A 23,189-nucleotide genomic window follows, 5' to 3' on the forward strand; every position below is an offset into this window, starting at 1 on the left:
ATGAATGTGGGGGTGGCATTCCTGATTAAATAAGGGTGTCACCCTCAGTTTTGGTGGAGTAGGGATCCCCAGGACCAGGGAGAAGTGATCCCAGGTCCATATGAAAGGTGTATGAATGCACAGTGACATAATTGGAGCCGTGGCGTGGCGTTACTGCTCCCAAGTACCATTGGGGGTACTTGGATCTAATCCAATTAGATGTGCATGTGATGTGTCTGTGCTAGGGACCACAGTGGGTGTGCATGCATGCATTCTCATTGTGTCATGATTAATGTGTGTGTTTACTGTGCAAAGATGCATTCTGCGAGGCGTCTCCTGGCTGCTGTTCCCTCAGAAGAGGGGGTACCCTCGGTTACTAAAGTCACTAGTATAGTTATGAGCATGGATGCCCCTGGCATGTTGGCATACAGATTGTTGTCCTGCAAGTGTGTGTGCTCAGCTCTTCCTTAATGGTGTTGCTTTAGCTGACATTTACACGGCTGGTGCAAAGTTAGGGCACCTTTTATAAAGTGTAATTTTACACCATGAAACTAGCAGATGCGCACAGGGCGTAATCTACGCCGCACACACTTAATTTTGTGGATCGCCTTATCTCCCTCATTTGCATCTTTGCCTATCAAAACAGTGGTGTGTCTAGCGTATTTTGCACTCGAAGAAGCGCCGGTGTAATTATTTTAGGTAGGAAGGAAACATCTGGATTTCAGGCGTATCTCGTTTTGAGGATACGGCGCAAAGATACGCGCGGCGCATTTTTCAATTACGCCGCGCATCTCGAGATAAGTCGGCGTAAGTGCTTTGTGAATCTGGCCCATTGTTTGGGATGCAAAGAAAGATCCAGGACTTCAGGCGAAGTACAGGACTCTCTGGGGCAGATCCTCAAAGAAATTACGCGGCGTATCTCTTGATACGCCGCGTAATTTCAAATTTTGCGCGTCGTATCTTTGTTTTGGTATCCACAAAACAAGATACGACGGCATCTGTGTTAGATCCGACAGGCGTACGTCTTCGTACGCCGTCGGATCTTAGATGCAATCTTTCGCGTGGCGTTCCCGTGGCGTTCCCGTCGCAATCCGCGTCGAGTATGCAAATGAGCTATTTCCGACGATCCACGAACGTACGACCGGCCGTCGCATTTTTTAACGTCGTTTCCGTTCGGCTTTTTCCGGCGTATAGTTAAAGCTGCTATATGGTGGCATACTCAATGTTAAGTATGGCCGTCGTTCCAGCGTATAATTTTGAAAATTTTACGTCGTTTGCGTAAGTCGTCCGTGAATGGGGCTGGACGCCATTTACGTTCACGTTGAAAACAATGACGTCCTTGCAACGTCATTTGGAGCAATGCACCCTGGGAGTTTTTACGGACGGCGCATGCGCCGTTCGTTCGGCGCGGTGACGCGCTTCATTTAAATGAAACACGCCCCCTACCTGCCCAATTTGAATTCCGCGCCCTTACGCCGCGAGAGATACACTACGCTGCCGTAACTTACGGCGCAAATTCGTTGAGGATTCAAACCAAAGCCAAGTAAGTTACAGCGGCATAGCGTATCTTACATCTGCGCCGGGCGCAGCGTATGTATGTGGATCTGCCCCTCTGAAAACATGTGGTGTGGCAGTTTCAAGATGCACAATAAGGTGGCACTTGAAGAAAGATGGGCTGCGTGGTCGAGTCGCCAGAAGAAAAAGTCATTACTAGGCAAATGCCACAAAGTATCCCGCTTACAATACCCCAAACAGCACAGAGACAAGCCTCAAATCTTCTGGCACAAAGTCATTTGGAGTGAGATAAAAATTTAGCTTTTTTGCCACAACCATAAATGCTACATTTGGAGAGGAGTCAACAAGGACTATGATGAAATGTACACCATTCCTACTGTGAAACATGGAGGTGGATCTCTGATGTTTTGGGGATGTATGAGCTACAAAGGCACAGGAAATTTGGTCAAAATTGTTGGCAAGATTAATGCAGTCTGTTATCAAAAAATACTGGAGGAATATTATCATTCATCAGCCAGGAAGCTGCGCATGGGACGTACTTGGACATTTCAACATGACAATGATCCAAAACACAAGGCCAAGTTGACCTGTCATTGGCTACAGCAGAATAAAGTGAAGGTTCTGGAGTGGCCATCTCAGTCTCCTGACCTCAATAACATTGAGCCACTCTGGGGAGATCTGAAACGTGCAGTTCATGCAAGACAGTCCAAGAATTTACAGGAACTGGAGGCTTTTTGCCAAGAGGAACGTGCAGCTTTACCATCTGAGAAGATAAAGAGCTGTCATTGACACAACCCAGTTTGGGTATGGAGTGCTGCACACAGTGGCTTTAATGAGGAGGCATGTATAAATGTATCACTGGTACGATACATTGTGCCAAGAGATGTTTGGTGAGAAGGAATTAAATTGATTACATTTATTTAAATAAAAAAATATGTTATACCTACCTGCTCTGTGCAAGGATATTGCAGAGCGGTAGCATTCCCCCCCTTTCAGTCTCCTGCAGATGCTGTCTGCTCCTGCTTTCTGTGGGTTCCCCCTCAGCAAGTCCTGCACTGGGGGGGGTTGCCGATGCCCTGGGTGGTACAATTTACTCCAGGAAGGGGGGGCACTGCGCAGGTGAAGTGCTTCTAAAATCTGTGTGTGTGTGTGTGTGTGTGTATGTGACTAACTAGTGTGACTAATAATAATTACCATTACTAATAATATGAACATCATTCATATTTTAATTACTTTTATGATCAGGGGGATGCCTAGTGACATGTCGGGGATATACTGTTCCCTGTGATCAGGAACAGTGATCGCTGACGTGTCACTGGTAGCTCCTCCCCCTAACAGTTAGAATCACTCCCAAGGACACACTTAAACCCTTCAGCGCCACCTAGTGGTTAACCCCTTCAGTGTAATTTTTACAGTAATCAGTGCATTTTTATAGCACTAATCGCTGTAAAAATGACAATGGTCCCAAAAATGTGTCAAAAGTGTCAGCCATAAAGTCGGTCTTTAAAAAATAATAAAAATGCCGTAAAACCATCCCCTATTTTGTAGACGCTATAACTTTTGCGCAAACCAATCAATATACGCTTTTTTACCAAAAATACAGAGAAGAATACATATCGGCATAAACTGAGAAAAAAAATGCTTTTTTAAACAAAAATTGGGGATATTTATTATAGCAAAGTATTTTTTCAAAATTGTCGCTCTACTTTTTTTATAGCGCAAACAATATAAACCGCAGAGGTGATTAAGTACCACCAAAAGAAAGCTCTATTTGTGGGAAAAAAAAGGACGACAATTTTGTTTGGGAGCCACGTCGCAATTGTCAGTTAAAGCGATGCAGTGCCGAATTGCAAAAAGTGGCCCGGTCATTTGGCAGCCAAATGGTCCAGGGCTTAAGTGGTTAATTATCTGCCCCAAGGACCCTCTACCACCACGCTAGCAATGAGGACATATATGTCTTACATCATACCATAAGCTGCAACATAGAAGGTAAATATGACATTAATAACAATGCAGGTTTAAATATGCCAAATGACGCTTGCCCCATAGGATATAATAGAAAATATATATATATATATATATATATATATATATATATATATATATATATATATATATATATATATATATATATATATATCATTGGAGTACCCTGTTGGGTTCCTCCAATAATACAAGAATTATGATTAATCATTAAAAGCCTTTTAATAGAGAAATAGCATATTTTAAAATCTGCCAGAATTTCATCATTATAATTATAAAGAATTTACCTATCGGCTTTAATGTAACTAGGATATAAAATGATAACAGTTTGTGATAAAAACTCCCACATTCTTTTGATCTAAATGGAATTGTGATATTAAAGCAAAAGGTAAATTATATAATATATGAAAATTACTCAGAAGAGATCAAAGTGAAACTATATAGGAGGTTAGAGGTTGAAGGATAAGGGGAGAGAAGGGCTTGTGGCACACCTGGGAGATACAGTGCCTTGCGAAAGTATTCGGCCCCCTTGAACTTTGCGACCTTTTGCCACATTTCAGGCTTCAAACATAAAGATATAAAACTGTATTATTTTTTTTGAAGAATCAACAACAAGTGGGACACAATCATGAAGTGGAACGAAATTTATTGGATATTTCAAACTTTTTTAACAAATAAAAAACTGAAAAATTGGGCGTGCAAAATTATTCAACCCCCTTAAGTTAATACTTTGTAGCGCCACCTTTTGCTGCGATTACAGCTGTAAGTCGCTTGGGGTATGCCTCTATCAGTTTTGCACATTGAGAGACTGAAATTTATGCCCATTCCTCCTTTCAAAACCGCTTGAGCTCAGTGAGGTTGGATGGAGAGCGTTTGTGAACAGCAGTTTTCAGTTCTTTCCACAGATTCTCGATTGGATTCAGGTCTGGACTTTGACTTGGCCATTCTAACACCTGGATATGTTTATTTGTGAACCATTCCATTGTAGATTTTGCTTTATGTTTTGGATCATTGTCTTGTTGGAAGACAAATCTCCGTCCCAGTCTCAGGTCTTTTGCAGACTCCATCAGGTTTTCTTCCAGAATGGTCCTGTATTTGGCTCCATCCATCTTCCCATCAATTTTAACCATCTTCCCTGTCCCTGCTGAAGAAAAGCAGGCCCAAACCATGATGCTGCCACCACCATGTTTCACAGTGGGGATGGTGTGTTCAGGGTGATGAGCTGTGTTGCTTTTACGCCAAACATAACGTTTTGCATTGTTGCCAAAAAGTTTGATTTTGGTTTCATCTGACCAGAGCACCTTCTTCCACATGTTTGGTGTGTCTCCCAGGTGGCTTGTGGCAAACTTTAAACGACACTCTTTATGGATATCTTTAAGAAATGGCTTTCTTCTTGCCACTCTTCCATAAAGGCCAGATTTGTGCAGTATACAGGGACTGATTGTTGTCCTATGGACAGAGTCTCCCACCTCAGCTGTAGATCTCTGCAGTTCATCCAGAGTGATCATGGGCCTCTTGGCTGCATCTCTGATCAGTCTTCTCCTTGTATGAGCTGAAAGTTTAGAGGGACGGCCAGGTCTTCGTAGATTTGCAGTGGTCTGATACTCCTTCTATTTCAATATTATCGCTTGCACAGTGCTCCTTGGGATGTTTAAAGCTTGGGAAATCTTTTTGTTTCCAAATCCAGCTTTAAAACTTCCATTTATCATCATTAGTCATTTAGGTCAACATTGGATCATTCAGAGATCCTCACTGAACTTCTGGAGAGAGTTTGCTGCACTGAAAGTAAAGGGGCTGAATAATTTTGCACGCCCAATTTTTACGTTTTTTATTTGTTAAAAAAGTTTGAAATATCCAATAAATTTTGTTCCACTTCATGATTGTGTCCCACTTGTTGTTGATTCTTCAAAACAAATTACAGTTTTATATCTTTATGTATGAAGCCTGAAATGTGGCAAAAGTTTGCAAAGTTCAAGGGGGCCGAATACTTTCGCAAGGCACTGTATATGCGAGTCCATAAATAGGAATTGTCCAGGCCCACATGCGGAAAAATCCCCTGGGAAATGCTATTACATAGTGTGTGAAATGTTTCTACACTTTCTTTATATATCGTTAAAACTTGTCATTCCATTTAGATGGCACAAATAAAGTCTACATTGATAACTCCTGATGAAGAGGACCATGTCCAAGAAACACGTTGAGCTTGAACGACTATATTTTATTTATAGCATTTTTATTATATTTTTTTACTAGTAATGGCAGTGATCAGCAATTTTTAGCTGGACTGCGACCTTTCAGTAGACAAATTGTAAACTTTTCATACTTTTTTAAGACCATTGAAATTAATAATAGCGATCAGAGCTAAAAATAGCCTCTGATTACTGTATACATGTCACTGGCAGGGAAGGAGTTAACACTAGGGGGTAATCAAGGGGTTAAGTTTGTTCAAGGGTGGCGTTTCTGTGGGGTGAGTGTACTGAGTGGGAGGAGAGAGAGAGAGAGATCGCTGTTCTTGATCACTAGGAATGGGAATCTGTTTGTTTACACTGGCAGATCCCCGATCTGCCTCTCTGTGGAGCGATTGCGGGTGGCCGGCGTACATGGAGTCCGCCAGACCCACTGATTGGCTTCCCCGCTAGCAAATGGGCACGCGTGCCCATAGATTGCCGTGTAGTAACCAAAGCAAACAAGATCTAATTTTCATTGTATCAACTGCTGGGGGCTCAGTTCACACCTATGCGTTTTTCAACGCTTTTTGCAAAAACGCACTATGAGACACGTTCACATTTATGCTTTTTTTCAACTACTGCATTTTTGCAAAGGGTCAGCGACTTTTTTTAAAAGCAACGATTTTGGTTCAATAGACTTCAATGGAGAAGCTTCAGAAAAGCATGTAGCGCGTTTTTGCTGTGATTTTACCGCACTTTGCATTTTTTATTCTGCCCAATAACAAATTGCCCATAAAAAAAATGCAAAACGCGTGTAAAACTTGTTTGTAAAACACACTGCAGAAATATATCAAAAGCCAACTGCATAGGTGTAAACCAAGCCTTAGGGTTCATTTACATCATGTATTTGCAATGCGTTTTCGGTGCATTTGCATGTTTTTTTTTTTAAATTTATTTGAATTTATACGTTTGCGTGTGTTTATGGTGCATTTGCACACGTTCATGTGCATGCGTTTTTTGGTGCGTTCTGCTGCTGAAAAATGCAGCATGCTGTACTTTTTTAAGCGCACATGAAAGCACTACAGTGGTGTAAACTAGACTCATTGGAACACGTTTTTCTTGCATATGTGTTTGTACTGCATTTATGCCGTGTTTAAAAATGCACCTGACTGCATCTGGTGTAAACGTCTCATGCGATTTAAAAGGTCCAATTGTCACACCCTATTGTCTGCAATGGCCATGTTCAAATCGATGCGCTGACTTTGCAGTGCTGCATCGATTTAAAAATGTAGTTTCTGCACTAATTTTGGCGATTTTTGGGTAAGATTTGCATAGACATCTGTGCACAGATTTTCTCCATGTCACCCACATGTGACTTTGAAATCATGTGATTGTAGATCAAATTTAGAAGCCAAATTTTATGCAAATGAGCGCTTAAAGTGTATTTTCACTTTTGCAGTTGAATTTTAGAAAACCCAACTATGTTTGTTATGTGTTACTTTCACACAGCATACTTTTGTAGTATTTCCTACTTTTTAGAGGTTTCTAATGAAAAGGTGTCATGGCTGACTGCAAGAATTTCTCAACTAGCTCAGCACGGTCTGTCCCAATAGCTGCATTAGGAGAGTCCAATTCTCAATAACATACAATGGTGACGCCAAGAATTTCCTAAACCTTTCACTCTTTCTTAAAGGGGTTGTAAAGGTACCATTTTTTCCCTAAATGGCTTCCTTTACCTTAGTGCAGTCCTCCTTCACTTACCTCATCCTTCGCTTTTGCTTTTGTAGCGCTACCCCCGCAGGAGCCGCTGGTTGTTTTGGGATCTACTCTCTTTTACTTGGCTCACCCCTATTTAATTGACTCGAACCCTCCCTTGACACATCAGAAGTCTGGTAGGTAAGGTATTGTAACCTCTACTTGGCTGGGGTCACAATAGCTGACACACAACATGCAGTAACAATATGACAACAGTATTACCTGCTTTTATGGATGGTCCCTCCAGACGAGAAAATACACTTCACACAGTTGATATATTTAAATCAGAAAGGATAAGTTTACTTTATGTGAACTTAAGAAACAGGCTTAGATTTGAACCACAAACAACTGTCAGGCAATGACTCACTATGATTCAGCAAGGGCCCTTGCAGGAATCAGCAATCAATAGCAATGAAAAGACCTAAACTAAAGAATGGTACCATTCACTTAAGCTAAAATAGGCAGTCTATGCTCGCGAGCGCCCTCTATTGGGCAGTCCTGTGAAACAGTTAAGGTCCACGTTGCGGCCAGTTGGTGCACGTTAAATTTATAATCCACAAGTGGAAATTGGCGAATGAAGCTACGCAACAAGTATCTGGAACAACAAACGTTGGTGGACTGATCGCTCGTCAGCGTCAGTCACTCCTATAAAACACTTAAACGGTTAACGGGGCCTCCAAGTTTTAGCTGGAGGCCAACATGTGTCTCCAGCCTGTGAGACGGCAATAAGGTGTCTGTTTAAGGGGAGAGTTAGAAGTTGAGCGTGTGCTCTCTCATCCGACAGGCCGATCCGCCTGAGTTCTTCTTAGAAGGCGCGTTGGTAGATCACTGCTCCACAGCACAAGGGTCACGGACGAGGGTGTTTCACTGTTTCAGTTGTCAGCTGGGCTGCCTCTTCGATTTCCGGGAACACGGGCTGGATACTGGAGTCTTGCTTCTTTCCGGATGGCTGTTCTCTCTGTGAATTTAGTTCCAGGCTTCTGGCCTAGCGACACGCTGTGTTGTCCTCAGCAGCTCCGCAGAGGAAAAGATGCTGGTCCCGAGAGAGCGAGGTCAGGCGCGCCCTTTCCTTAAATAACCTCCCCCATAAGTCTGTGCGGAGGTGTCACATGTTCCAGTGCCGCAGGGCATTGTGGGATGTGTAGTCCGTTTCTCCTAAGAGTCAATGGAGTCCATATCTCCCTCTATTTGCAATCCCACAATGCATAACTCCTTAAAGGTATTTTACATATTTACAAGCGTAAATAAAGTTCCAGCGAGGATGGACTGTCATTAGACTCTGACAGGATGACCCTGCTACAATTTTAAATGTCCTTATTTTTTCTGAGAAATCCTCACTTCCTGTTCTTCTGTCTGTAACTCCACACAGTAATATGAGGCTTTCTCCCTGGTGTGGCGTGTCATGCTCACCCCCTCCCTTGGACGTCAGGACGCTCTCTACGTTGCAGATAGAGAAAGGAGCTGTGTGTTAGTGGGCGTCCTGACTCTCCTGTAGTCCAAGAGAGGGGGAGAGCACGACACTCCACACCAGGGAGAAAGCCTCACATTACTGTGTAGAGTTACAGACAGAAGAACAGGAAGTGAGGATTTCTCAGAAGAAATAAGGACATTTAAAAGCAAAAATCGAAGGATGAGGTAAGTGAAGGAGGACTGCACTGAGGTAAAGGAAGCTATTTAGGGAGAAAAAAAAATTGTACCTTTACAACCCCTTTAAGCCAGACGGCGTAAAAATCTAGTATGACTGAATATCTACCTGCACAGTACAGACAGAGTTAATTATGGCAAACACAGCTTCCCTGCCCCCTAATAACAAATATAACAATTCAGAATTTTTCTTGCTGGAAGTTCCCAATTTGGCTGCAACATTGGAAATACCCATATGGCCCCATTCCCACTTGGGCGATAAGGAGTCAAAGGCAGTCTGCCCGCGACTACATTTTGCAGCAAAATGCACATTCGGGTGCCGTTCATCCTCAATAGCACCCTAAACGTTGTGTTATTGTGCTGCGCAACAAAAACATGTTTATAAAATCTCGCCTGGTTGGGAGGCCAAAATTTGGCACCTGAGCTTCTTTGCCACAAAAAAACACGCATAGGGCAGCCCTGTCAAGTAAGCGGGCTATGTGTGACATGCAGAAAGGCGCAAGAATCTCGCTTTTCAAATCACTAGCGGGAAACCGATATATGAACAGGGCCTAAACTGCAGCTGTTACCTCTCTGATTGTTTTTACTCCTACTTATTGAATAAATCTGTCTTTATAAATGGGACTTCAACGCCTGTCTATTTCCATACAACTGAAGCACATCCAAAAATGTCTAGTTGGGACACTACTCACGCTATCCAACTACCTGAGATTTTCTAAAACTAGAGCGCTCATAAATTTGGTGCAGCTGTGTATGGCAACCAATCAGCTTCTAACTTCAACTTGTTCAATTAAGCTTTGGCATTAAAATCTGGAGGCAGGTTTCTCTTTATGCCCCTTTCGCACTGGGGCTGTGGGTGCTATTTTTAGTAGTGATTTACCGTCAATTTCGCGGTGCTATTCGACCGCTAGCAGAGCGCTTTTAACCCCCACTAGCGGCCGAAAAAGGGTTAAAACCACCCGCAAAGCGCCGCTGGCGGTATAGCCGCTGTTCCCATTCATTTAAATGGGCAGGAGCGGTATACACACACCGCTCTTTCACCGCACCAAAGATACTCCCAGCAGGACTTTTTTCACCGTCCTGCTAGCGCACCGCTCCAATTTGAAATCCCTGGGGGCTTTCACATTAGAGAGACAGCAGCCGCTCTTTCAGGGCGCTTTGCAGGCACTATTTTTAGCGTTATAGCAAATCACCCTAGTGTGAAAGGGGTCTTAGAACAGGATGTGAACAACAGAATTTCTGATAAAACCAAATTTCAAGCCTTTACTTGTTTAAAATGATTCGAATAATCATCTTGTTAGGGATATCACATTTTGGCGGCCTAACTAGTTATAGGATAGCATGTTCTTATTTGTATGTGTTGTCCATTGCCAGTTTGGCACCACTGCTTTGGTATCAGCTTTCTATAGTCTCCACCGAAGATAACATTTTTATAGTAATAATTGAATACTCACAGGACATGATGGCTTTTCAAATTTTCCTAGTAACAGAAAACAAAATGTTATCATTAACATCAATTGTAGTTTTGTCATTTTAGAAAGTTATAATAATTGTAATTATACAGAAACTGTAATGTAATAAAATACCTACACACTTTTCATAACCGTATGCTCACCACTGCTGAAAAATAGGTTATTTAACCACTTCCATACCAGGCACTTACGCACCTTCCCGCCCAAGCCAATTTTCAGCATTCAGCACTGTCGCACTTTGAATGACAATTGTGCGGTCATGCTACACTGTACCCAAACAAAATAGGCGTCTTTTGGTGGTATTTGATCACCTCTGCAATTTTTTTTTTTGCGCAACAACTAAAAAAAGACTGAATTTTTTTTAAAAAAATCGTTTTTATTTTTTTCTGTTAATTTTTTTGTAAATAAGTAAGTTTTCTCTTTCGAATACGGGCACTGATATGGCGGCACTGATGGGCACCGATGAGGTGGCACTGATGGGCACCGATAAGGTAGTACTGATGGGCACCGATGAGGTGGCACTGATAGGCGGCGCTGGTATGCGGCACTGACGGGCACTCATAGGCGGCACTGATGGGCACTCATAGGCGGCACTGATGGGCACTCATGGGCGGCACTGATGGGCACTCATAGGCGGCACTGAAGGGCACTCATAGGCGGCACTGGGCACTCATAGGCGGCACATATGGGCACTCATGGGCGGCACATATGGGTGCCACTGATGGGTACTTATGGGTGGCACAGATGGGCTCTGGGCACGGATTGGCACTGATGGACACTGTGGGTGGCATTGATGGACACTGAGGGGTGGCACTGATGGATCCATGTTGCCAATCAGTGCCCATTTGTGGGCACTGATTGGCATCTTTTTTTTTTTCTGTCTTTTTTTTATTTATATTTAAAAAAAAAAAAAAAAATGTGCCCATTTTTTTTTTTTTATTATTATTACCTGGTGGTCCAGTGTGGCAATCCGAGGGGGGACTGCGCTGATAAACAATCAGTGCAAACCCCCCCCTGTCAGGAGAGCCGCCGATCGTCTCTCTTCTACTCGCGTCTGTCAGACGCGAGTGAGGAAGAGCCATCAACGGCTCTTCCTGTTTACATCGTGATCAGCCGTGATTGGACACGGCTGATCACGTGGTAAAGTGTCTCCGTGAGAGACACTTTACCTAGATCGGTGTTGCGGGGTGTCAGACTGACACCCCGCAACAACGATCGCCGTGATGCGCGCCCCCGGGGGCGCGCAGCGGCTCAATATCCTGAGGATATTGACGTCCAGTCAGGATTAGGCAACCACTTTGCCGCCGTCAATCTGTCATTGGCGGGCGGCTAGTGGTTAATCTATTCATATTAAAATATTTTATCACTTATTTTTCTGCCATATTTCACACCACACATTTTGGGAAGATCTTGAAGCAATCAGCTCTGTTTTAAAGAATAACAATAAACAATATTCATTGCAGTGAAACTAGTGAAACTACCCAAAGTATGAAATCATGCAACAAACTTCAGCAAACTGTTAGGCTCCATGCACACTGAAGCTGATAAACTGCAGTTTATTGGCGTTTTGGCTTTTTTTTTACAGCCCATAAACTGAACTCTATGTTAGCCTATGTGCCCATGCACACCTGGGCGTTTTTTAGTGTTAATGAGCTTTGGAGTTTATTGGCTTTTTTCTGAACGCCAGAAATTCACGTTTAAAGTGCCGTTATTCGGCGAAAAAAAATCGCCCAAAAACGCTTTAAAATGCTCAAAAACGCTGGCGCCAGCGTTTTTTGCGCTTTTTTGTCCATTGAAAAAAAAAAGTAAAAAAAAAGCTACACTCAAAAACACTGATTAAAGCTATTGCAAAAACGCTAAAAAATGTTGAAAGGCTCCCTGCAAAGCTACTGCCGTTTATTTATAGCTTTTATCAGCTTCAGTGTGCATGGAGCCTTAAAGTGTGCCATAATAACAGTGAAAGTATTTGTTAACCCATTTTTATAAGTCTATGCCAGCCAGCCTCTCTATTAGAGGCTGGCATAGCACACTATTGGGTTGATTTACTAAAATTGTAGAGTGCAAAATCTGGTGCAACCAATGGCGGATCCAGAGTCTAGTCTCGGGAGGGGCACTGCCAGATAATAAGGTGTTGCTTACAGAACTCAATTAGGTGTCCGGTGTGTCCGCTGCAATGTTGCAGTACCGCTAAAAAATCAATGATCGCCGCCATTACTAGTAAAAAATATTTAAATATAAATGCCATAAATCTATCCCATAGTTTGTAGACGATTGTCAGGGACTGCAGACATGGTACAAGAGATGGTCAGAGACTGCAGACATGGTACAAGAGATGGCCAGAGACTGCAGACATGGTACAAGGGATGGTCAGAGAATGCAGATGTGGTACAAGAGATGGTCAGAGACTGCAGACATGGTACAAGAGATGGTCAGAGACTGCAGACATGGTACAAGAGATGGTCAGAGACTGCAGCCATGGTACAAGAGATGGCCAGAGACTGCAGACATGGTACGAGAGATGGTCAGAGAATGCAGACATGATACAGGAGATGGTCAGAGACTGCAGACAAGGTACAAGGGATGGTCAGAGACTGCAGACATGGTACAAGAGATGGTCAGAGACTGTAGACATGGTACAAGAGATGGTCAGAGACTGCAGACATGGTACAAGAGATAGTCAGAGACTGCAGACATGGTACAATAGATGGTCAGAGACTGCAGACGTGGTACAAGAGATGGTCAGAGACTGCAGACATGGTACAAGAGATGGTCAAAGAATGCAGACATGATACAGGAGATGGTCAGAGACTGCAGACAAGGTACAAGGGATGGTCAGAGACTGCAGACATGGTACAAGAGATGGTCAGAGACTGCAGACATGGTACAAGAGATGGTCAGAGACTGCAGACATGGTACAAGAGATAGTCAGAGACTGCAGACATGGTACAAGAGATGGTCAGAGACTGCAGACATGGTACAAGGGATGGTCAGAGACTGCAGACATGGTACAAGAGATGGTCAGAGACTGCAGACATGGTACAAGAGACGGTCAGAGACTGCAGACATGGTACAAGGGATGGTCAGAGACTGCAGACATGGTACAAGAGATGGTCAGAGACTGCAGACATGGTACAAGGGATGGTCAGAGACTGCAGACGTGGTACAAGGGATGGTCATGGTACAAGAGATGGTCAGAGACTGAAGACATGGTACAAGATATCAATGCAGCCTCATCAGTGCCCATCATTGTAGCCTCACTGTACATATGAATGCAGCCCCACTGTATATATGAACGCAACCCCACTTGTGTATATTAATGCAGTCCCACTTTTGTATATAAATGAATCCCCACTTTTGTATATAAATGCAGTCCCACTTTTGTGTATAAATTCAGTCCCACTTTTGTATATAAATGCAGCCCCACTTTTGTATATAAATGCAGTCCCACTTTTGTATATAAATTCAGTCCCACCTTTGTATATAAATTCAGTCCCACTTTTGTATATAAATGCAGTCCCACTTTTGTATATAAATTCAGTCCCACTGTATATATAAATTCAGTCCCACTGTATATATAAATTCAGTCCCACTTTGCATATGAATGCAGCCCCACTTGTATATTAATGCAGCCCCACTTTTGTATATTAATGCAGCCCCACTTTGTATATGAATGCAGCCCCACTTGCATATTAATGCAGCCCACTTTTGTATATTAATGCAGCCCCACTTTTGTATATTAATGCAGCCCCACTTTTGTCTATGAATGCAGCCCCACTTTTGTCTATGAATGCAGTCCCACTTTTGTCTATGAATGCAGTCCCACTTTGTCTATGAATGCAGCCCCACTTTTGTATATTAATGCAGCCCCACTTTTGTCTATGAATGCAGCCCCACTTTTGTCTATGAATGCAGTCCCACTTTTGTCTATGAATGCAGTCCCACTTTGTCTATGAATGCAGTCCCACTTTTGTATATGAATGCAGTCCCACTTTTGTATATGAATGCAGTCCCACTTTTGTCTATGAATGCAGTCCCACTTTTGTATATGAATGCAGTCCCACTTTGTCTATGAATGCAGTCCCACTTTTGTATATGAATGCAGTCCCACTTTTGTCTATGAATGCAGTCCCACTTTTGTATATTAATGCAGCCCCACTTTGTATATGAATGCAGCCCCACTTTGTATATGAATGCAGCCCCACTTTGTATATGAATGCAACCCCACTTTGTATATGAATGCAGCCCCACTTTGTATATTAATGCAACCCCACTTTGTATATTAATGCAGCCCCACTTTGTATATTAATGCAGTCCCACTTTTGTATATTAATTCAGCCCCACTTTGTATATGAATGCAGCCCCACTTTGTATATGAATGCAACCCCACTTTGTATATGAATGCAGCCCCACCTTGTATATTAATGCAACCCCACTTTGTATATTAATGCAGCCCCACTTTGTATATTAATGCAGCCCCACCTTTGTATATGAATGAAGCCCCACTGTGCATGGCACTCACCATGGCATTGCCTCGATCACACACAGCAGGTATCTCCTCTCCCGACGTGTGTCATGGAACAAACAGGAGCTGTAGGTCTGTGTTCGGCAGGGAAGTGCGCTCTAGCAAGGCCCCCCCCCTAGACGGGCTTGTGTGATAGACAAAACACTGATTCAATCAGTGTTCCATCTCCATCTACTATCACACAAGCAGGTCTAGCACAGGCAGCACAGCCGAACACAGACCCAGCTCTCACACACAGCGAGAGATGCCCGGTGTCATACACGCAGGAGAGAGGGGGAGCACTGCAGTCAGCTACAGCTCAAAGCAGCCTCAGGACAGGCAGCCTACCGGGCTGGGCCAGTCCAGCCCTGGTGATGAGAGAGAGAGAGTGAGAGACTCGGCAGCGGTAGCTGCAGGCACCGCAAAGCAGTTTTAAAAAAAAATGATAAAAAAATGTGACATGATTGTCTCGGGGGGGGGGGAACTGCCCTGTTGCCCCCCCCCCCTGGATCCGCCGGTGGTGCGATGCGGGAAACCCTACGATTCAGTGCCGGTTCTTACATCGCACCTGAGACCTGCGAACCGCTGGAGGTGTCAATGTAAAGTTAATGATGCCCCCAGCCCCCCTGATCGCAGTGCGAAATGTCAAATGATGCAGGAATCGGATCGCATAGGTGTGAACACCCATGTGATCCAATTCCAGTGTGGACCAAAAACAGGGTCCTGCATCATTTTGGTGCAAATGCGATGTGATTTGGCTGAATCTGCACAGACATCACAGCAATGCGGTGCGAATCACATGTGATGTCTGTCATGGCACAAGTGTGAACCCAGCCTGAAACTCTACCCATCTGTGACCAGCTTAAACCTGTGCAGCTCAGACAATTATAGATGCATCCTTTCACTGTCCATGATAAACCCCAGCTGTGTGAAGGATTGCATATCTCCCTGTACTTGTATCCTAAACAAAATATATATACAGGGCTTTTTTTCAGCGGGAACGCGGGGGAACGCAGTTCCGGCACCTCTAGCACTGAATGTATGTGAAGTCAAGAGGTGCTGGGTTGTGCTACAGTGTCTATTGCTGCTGGGGGATCTAGTGTTGCTGGAAGGGATCTGTTTTTGCAGGGGGTAGGGTCTATTGTTGCTGGGGAGGCATATTTTTGCTGGGGTGGGTCTTATGTTGCTGGGAGAGTCAGTTGCTGCCTGGAGGGATCTACTATTGTAGCTGGCTGCTGGATGGCCTATCGAAACTGTCTGCGGGGAGATCTTTTGTTGCTGGGGGTCTATTGTTGTTGGCTGCAGGGGATCTATTTTATCATTAACAAATTAAAGGTGCAGTACTGGGAGGTGGGTAGGGGGTGAGATCAAGGAACGGTGCTCGGAGTTAGGTAGTGGTGAAGATGGGGTAACTCCAAAAGGGAGAGTTCCTGCACCTATTCTCTGAGAAAAAAAAGCCCTGTGTGTGTGTGTGTATATATATATATATATATATATATATATAAATTAATCCTTTTAAACACTTGTCCCCCAAGGAAGTCATATGACGTCCTCGACTTTGTGCAGTGATATCTGAATGATGCCTGCAGCTACAGGCATCATTCAGATATCACTGTCTTCTGCTGGCAATTCTGTGCATTATAAGAATGATCATAGCTGCAGTTCCGATGCTTAATTGTTCTTATAGGCAGCGGGAGGGGACGTCCCCCCTCCCGCCGTCATCCGGTGCTTCTCCGGGCTCTCCCGTGCCATTGGGGGCCCGGAGAACGAATCAGCCGGCTCACGACGATGGAGATGACTGGTGACCAGATGGTCACCAGTCATCTCTATGACCATCGGAGGCCTGGGCGTGACGCCCGGGTACCTGGAAGTAAACGAAGCCGCAATCGCGGCTGTGGGCAAGAGATCGGTGAATTTTTTTTCACAATCTCATGCTTTCAAGCCTAGAGGAGAGATGTGGGGTCTTATTGACCCCACATCTCTCCATAAAGAGGACCTTAACAGTGACACAATCAAAGTACAAAGGTTGTTTACATTCCTTGTAATAGTAATAAAAGTGATAAAAAAAAGAAAAAAAAAAGTGTAAAAAAAAAAAAAGTAAAATAAAATTAATTAGTAATTTTTTTTTAAACGCCCCTGTCCCCGGTAGCTTGCGTTTAGAAGCAAACCTGCATGTAAGTCCCGCCCACATATGTAAACGCCGTTCAAACCCCACATGTGAGGTATCGCCGCGTGCGCTAGAGCGTGTGCAACAATTCTAGCACTAGACCTCCTCTGTAACTCGAAAATAGTAACCTGTAAAAAATTAAAGCGTCGCCTATGGAGATTTTTAAGTACCGAAGTTTGGCGCCATTCCATGAGTGTTCGTAATTTTAAAGCGTGACATATTAGGTATCTATTTACTCGGCGTAACATCATATTTCACATTCAAGAAAAAAATTGGGCTAACTTTACTGTTTTGTTATTTTTTAATTCATGAAACCGTTTTTCTTCCCCAAAAAAGGCGTTTGAAAAATTATTGCGCAGATACTGTGTAAGGAAAAAAAGTTGAAATGACCGCCATTTTATTTCCTAGGGTGTTTGCTAAAAAAAAATATATATATAATGTTTGGGGGTTCTAATTAATTTTCTAGCAAAAAAATTTTGATTTTTACATGAAGGAGAGAAGTGCCAGAATAGGCCCGGTGGACAAGTGGTTAAATAACGGCAGTGCTGCTGTTTACTTATGTGCAGTTATGTAAACCTTTTACCGTCGTATTCAATATTTTGAAATAATATTGAAATATCATGGTATGCATTTACTGCTAATAAAACCAAATTTGGGGTTTTTCATTATTTTCACCCAGAATTACTCTGCAACTGGCAGAATAACTGTGATCCTAAGGCCCCTTTCACATTAGCGGACCGTTCGTCCGTTTATTACAAGTCCGTTTACGGACTTGTAATGCATCCCTATGGGATTGCGTCCGTTAGCGGATGGAGCGTCCGCTAACGTCCGCAACCATCCGCGTCCGTCAGGATCCGGTTTTTCGGACGGAAGAAACCCCTATTTTTCTTCCGTCCGGCGGAACGGATCGGATGAAGACGGACAGACGGTCCGTCTTCATCCGATTCCCCATAGGGGAGAGCGGAGAAGAGACAGGGCGGTCTCTGCACAGTGTGCGGGGACCGCCCTATCCGCCGACAGCTCAGCGGGGATTATGGATGATCCCCGCTGAGCCGACGGACACACACGGAGCGGACACAAAAACGGTCAGCTCCGTGTGAAAGAGGCCTAACATAGTTGTAGAATATATACAAACTAACATTTGTGTCCATTTATCTCATGCACTTACCTCTTCTAGATAACTTGCACAGCCTCCCTTCCTGTAATAAAAAGAAACTGGCACACGTCCTTCCTAGTTATAGAGACATTGTGTTCTGCCCACCTAGAAACTGAAAGTGAAAATAACAAGCTGAAGATCGTTTTCCTGGAAACATGAACAGTTACAATATTCTACGTGCAGAAAGATATCAGTGCTTCACACGCATTCCTGTTTAGAGGAAACTTCCTCCCATTTCAAAGACCATGGTAGCCTGCATAAGTAGATGCTAGTAGATACTTTCTGATGCAGCTTTATTCTGCTACCACCAGACAAGACTCAGGCTAGATTCACACTTGTGCAGTGCGAATTCCAGCTCTGTTATCTCTACAAAGAGTTAACAGAGCTGTTCAGCGATCATCTGCGTTGTAGCTGCAAATTTGCTGAGCTGGTAGAGGGGAGGGAGGGAAGTGTAGTGAGCAGGGAGAGAATTCCTGTTCAGAACAGAACACATCTCCGAATCAGATGTGTGCGCATAGAAGATAATGGGCCTGAATTCGCACCTGGGTAAAAAGTGAAGGTGAAACCTGCGCTTAGGATAAGTTGGTAGGTGGAAGGTGGGTGTAATGACCAGACTGCTGCCCCCCCTAAGGAATATTCTCCAGGGAAAATATAAACGAAAAACCAAATAATAAAGTGGGGGTGGTGGCGCTGTCTGTGTACTTCCTGTGATGAGCAGGGAAGGCCTAGCTAATAATAGCAGCCGAATGATAGTCCTGACCGCTGGTAGCGGAAGTAAATGATATGCAAATATGTGTTATACTCATGAAAGAATATATAACTAGTGTCCACTAGGTGGCAAAGTGTGTCGTTACCGTGGGGTGCAAAGATATAAATATGTGTGAATCCTATACACACACCATGTGAAAGTATATATCTCTCCACTGGTAGCGGAAGTGAAGGATATGCAAATGTATGTTATACTCACAAAAGAATATATAAATAATGTCCACTAGGTGGCAGTGTATACCGTGGAGTGCAAAGATATAAATATGTGTGAATCCTATACACACACCATGTGGGAGTATATATCACAACTCTCCAACCTCAATAAGTGAAATATATACAATGCATAAAATCAATACAAAAAATCAAATGAAAAATAAACATCAAAAAGTGATGCCCTAAATATGGGGCAGTAGAATCCACATAATACGAAAATACCACTAATTGACGTGGTTAATAGGTGAAAGTGCACAATATTAGTGAGTATAATAAGTAATGAACAAAATTAGTGCAATAAAGGTCCTTCCAGCCTGTTGCGATAGGCAAACAACAAGTAACAGCAATGAATCAGTTCATTCAGTGAGTGACATCTTGGTGACTTGATTGTTGCATAAATATGCTATGCCAGGTGAAGTCGCTGTGTTCCCGGTGCTCCCCCTTATGTATCCCCACTCACCAGAGATATGCACCCCTACAGGGGTAAAAGGCATATAGGGGGTCCCGGTCAGGTGTTCCACAATTCGACTTTTCGACAGTAAACTTTCCGGACGGTCCCTTTAAATTTCCAAGCTGGACTGGATTGTTTGGGTGTCCTTATTTATCTCCAGAGTACAGGAAAAACAAAAGCAAAAGCTCCCATAGCGTAGTTCGTTTTTTGTAAAAAGCAAGCTAGCTTTATTGGCAATGCCAGCTAATGCGTACAGCAGTATTTAAAAATGCACAGGGGCAAAATATAAGTTTAAACAGAAAATAAAATAAAATAAAATAAAAAGGTCCAAACTGGGTAGCTAGTAAAGCCGTCCAGTTATAAGAACAATGGCTGCTGGAAGCAGCAGTGTTCCCACTCAGCACTTGCCGTCCGGTTGTCAGTGACAGAGCTGTGAGGCAGCGTGCGCTGCAGATGCGTTCCAGCTCGTCTCCCGGAAGTGTGTGGGGGTGTGCGTGTATCCGCTTGAATTCGCACCTGAGCTGCACCGCAATGCCTAAAAAACGCACACGTTTTTTCAGCACTGCGCAGTGCAAATCCACCGCAGATATGTGAACCAGCCTCATAAAAATGTATGTATTTTCTAATCACATGCGAATTCAATGCATTTTAAGCCACATCCAATTCGCATAGGTGTGAACCCGGGCCTCAGGAACCCAGAAACACAATATAAAAGCATTGTACGCTTTCAAATGTTTTCATTGTCTTACCTGTATTTGCTAAGTTATATTTCCCCTCTCCTTTGTTTGCATTACTTTGACTAAGAAGGCGTAGCCCTCTTTCAGTGGGGGGGATGATAAATGGCCCTCCCCTATAGGTGTGCGCACACCCTTATCATCCTGTGTGGTGCAGATTCCCCCTGTTTAAACCCCTGATATTTCACCAAAGTTTTGTAACGGGACTCCTAAAAAAAAATGTAAAAATAAAATTGAAAAAGTATTAAAAAATGTAATAATAAAAATAAAAACTACTGACCCCAATCTCTGCCCTACTGACACTGTCAGTATAGATACACATGTACATACATGTGTGTTTGAGCTTTGAGGGGCACAACCTAATGCACCTATGCCTCCCCAAACAGGATATTGTGCTGTAAGTAAATAAGAGAACCAGAACCTTCGCTATAGTGGAAAAGTGGGTTTCATAATATACTGTATTTTCTGGCGTATAAGACGACCTTTTGTACTCAAAAATATCCCCTAAAGGTCGTCTTATATGCCGGTACCTGTAATGCAGAGTGAGTCAGATTGCGGGCGTCCATTGTTCAAAAGCTGCGCCTCCTCCTTGTCCTGTTCCGTGATATGCAGAACAATTCGTTTCCCAGCAGAGCCTGTGTTCAGTGCTCCGCCTATCATGGAGGTCCTCTCATCCTCGGCCTCGGACGAGAGGACATCCGTGATAGGCGGAACACCGAACACAGGTTCTGCTGGAAAACTGAGTGTTTCGCCTATCACGGAACAGAACAGGGGGGCGCCGCGGCTCTGGAACAATGGATGCCAGAAGTCTGACTCTGCATACAGGGATAAGGCATGGAGATCTGGAGATCAGCACAGTGAGGTAGGCAATGGGCACAGTGAGGTATGCAATGGGCACATGAGCACAGTGAGGTATGCAATGAGCACAGTGAGGTATGAAATGAGCACAGTGAGGTATTAAATGAGCACAGTGAGGTGTGTCGGAAAGGGGGACACTTTCTAGTAATATCCCACTTGAAAACTGCCTAAAAAACAGCAATCGTTTTTATGGCGCCTTTGAGGAGCTAGCGGTGCGTTAAGGTCACGTGACTCACAAAACTGATGCAAGAACCATTTTGAGGAGCTTTTGAATCTCTTTCAGGCGCTTCCCATTCATTTCAATGGAGAGGGGCGCTTTTGAGGCTCTTTTTTTGGCGCTCTAAACATGCGCCAAAGATGCTCCTTGCAGGAATTTTTTCACCTCCCCACCATCGCAGCGCCCTAGTGTGAAGGCATCCATTTATTTTAATGGAAAGCATTTTTTGTGAGCTTTTTACTCTTCAGTGTGAGCAGTGTGCGGGGTGAGGACAGTCAGTGAGCAGTGTGCGGTGAGGACAGTCAGTGAGCAGTGTGCGGTGAGGACAGTCAGTGAGCAGTGTGCGGTGAGGACAGTCAGTGAGCAGTGTGCGGTGAGGACAGTCAGTGAGCAGTGTGCGGTGAGGACAGTCAGTGAGCAGTATGCGGTGAGGACAGTCAGACCCCTTTCACACTGAGGCACTTGAATACTGAAAACTGCCTATAAAACGGCGAGCACTTTTATGGTGCTTTTGAGGAGTTAACAGTGCACTTTTTTTGAAGGGCACGTGACTCGAAAAACTGCTGCAAGAAACATGGGAGCAGTTCTCCAGTTCTTTGTGTGCAGTGTTAGGCCGGGGTTCACACCTATGCGAATTGAGTGTGGATTAATTTGCATAACAATATAAAATACATTGATTTTAATGAGGCTGGTTCACATATGTGCGATTCATTTGCACTGCGCATTGCCCAAAAAATATGTGCGTTTTCTAGGCATTGCGGTGTGGCTTAGGTGCAAATTCAGGCCCATTATCTTCTATGGGCACGCATCTGATTCGCAGATGTGTTCCTTTCTCTTTAGGATTTCTCTCATTCTCCTCAATACACTTCTTCCCCTCCCCCTCCCCTCTCCCAGGTCTCCAAATTCGCAGCTAAAACGGAGATGATCTGCTGAACAGCTCTCTTATCTCTTTGCAGAGATAAGAGAGCTGAAATTCGCACAGCATAAGTGTGAATCCAGCCTAAGGGTTGATGAAGCAGCACAGATGGGGCATGGAGGTAAACCTCTCCCCCATCAGCCACTTACCACATGGCTGGAAATAGAGGATTCCCAGGTCCCATCACTGCTGTGCCTCCTTCCCAGTTTCAGCTGCTCTATCAGCCAGAACAGCCACATGTGAGTGTGCATGAGGGAGAGTTCAGCCACACCCCCGCCCACCACCCAAGACCGGGGAGATACTGCACAGCATAGAGTCCCCACAGCAAGCCTCAGCATGCTGTGTGAGGGGCACAAGAGGAACACTGCAGCCGAGGAAGAAAGACAAAGATAGACCTTGCCAACCCAGTGACAGAGATCAGCGTAGAGATGAAGGGGAATCCAACCCAAGCACCCTCTTGAGCTGCTTTTGGATTTGGCACACCCAGCACACGCCTATGGCTGACAGGATTAGTGGCATTGCTTACACTACTTCTGTCAGCGGCAGTGCCCCTCTCAATGTGGTGCTAGGGGTACTTCTGCCCTCCCCCTCCATAGTTTTGGCTCTGCTGATGCTGCAGTAGGAAGGTTTCTATTTTACTTATTCCATTACTCCTTTAAGTTAAGAACAGCTATTTCTCATGGAGAAGAGGC

The 23,189-nt window shown here is 43.9% G+C and overlaps 1 protein-coding gene across 1 annotated transcript in view; it reads right to left on the reverse strand.

Moving 5' to 3' along the window:
* Window positions 1–18,452, reverse strand: part of LOC120926442 (lysozyme g-like) — a 37,404-nt gene extending 18,952 nt beyond the window's left edge. The window contains exons 1-2 of the mRNA XM_040336355.1: window positions 18,353–18,452; window positions 10,499–10,524 (exon numbers count right to left, since the gene is read on the reverse strand). Coding sequence (XP_040192289.1) covers window positions 10,499–10,505 — 7 coding nt within the window. The 5' untranslated portion in view covers window positions 10,506–10,524; window positions 18,353–18,452. The remainder of the gene's footprint in view (window positions 1–10,498; window positions 10,525–18,352) is intronic.
* Between the last annotated feature and the right edge of the window lie 4,737 nt (window positions 18,453–23,189).

The sequence above is a fragment of the Rana temporaria genome, chromosome 2 (assembly GCF_905171775.1).
Source record: "Rana temporaria chromosome 2, aRanTem1.1, whole genome shotgun sequence".
Classification (NCBI taxonomy): domain Eukaryota; kingdom Metazoa; phylum Chordata; class Amphibia; order Anura; family Ranidae; genus Rana; species Rana temporaria.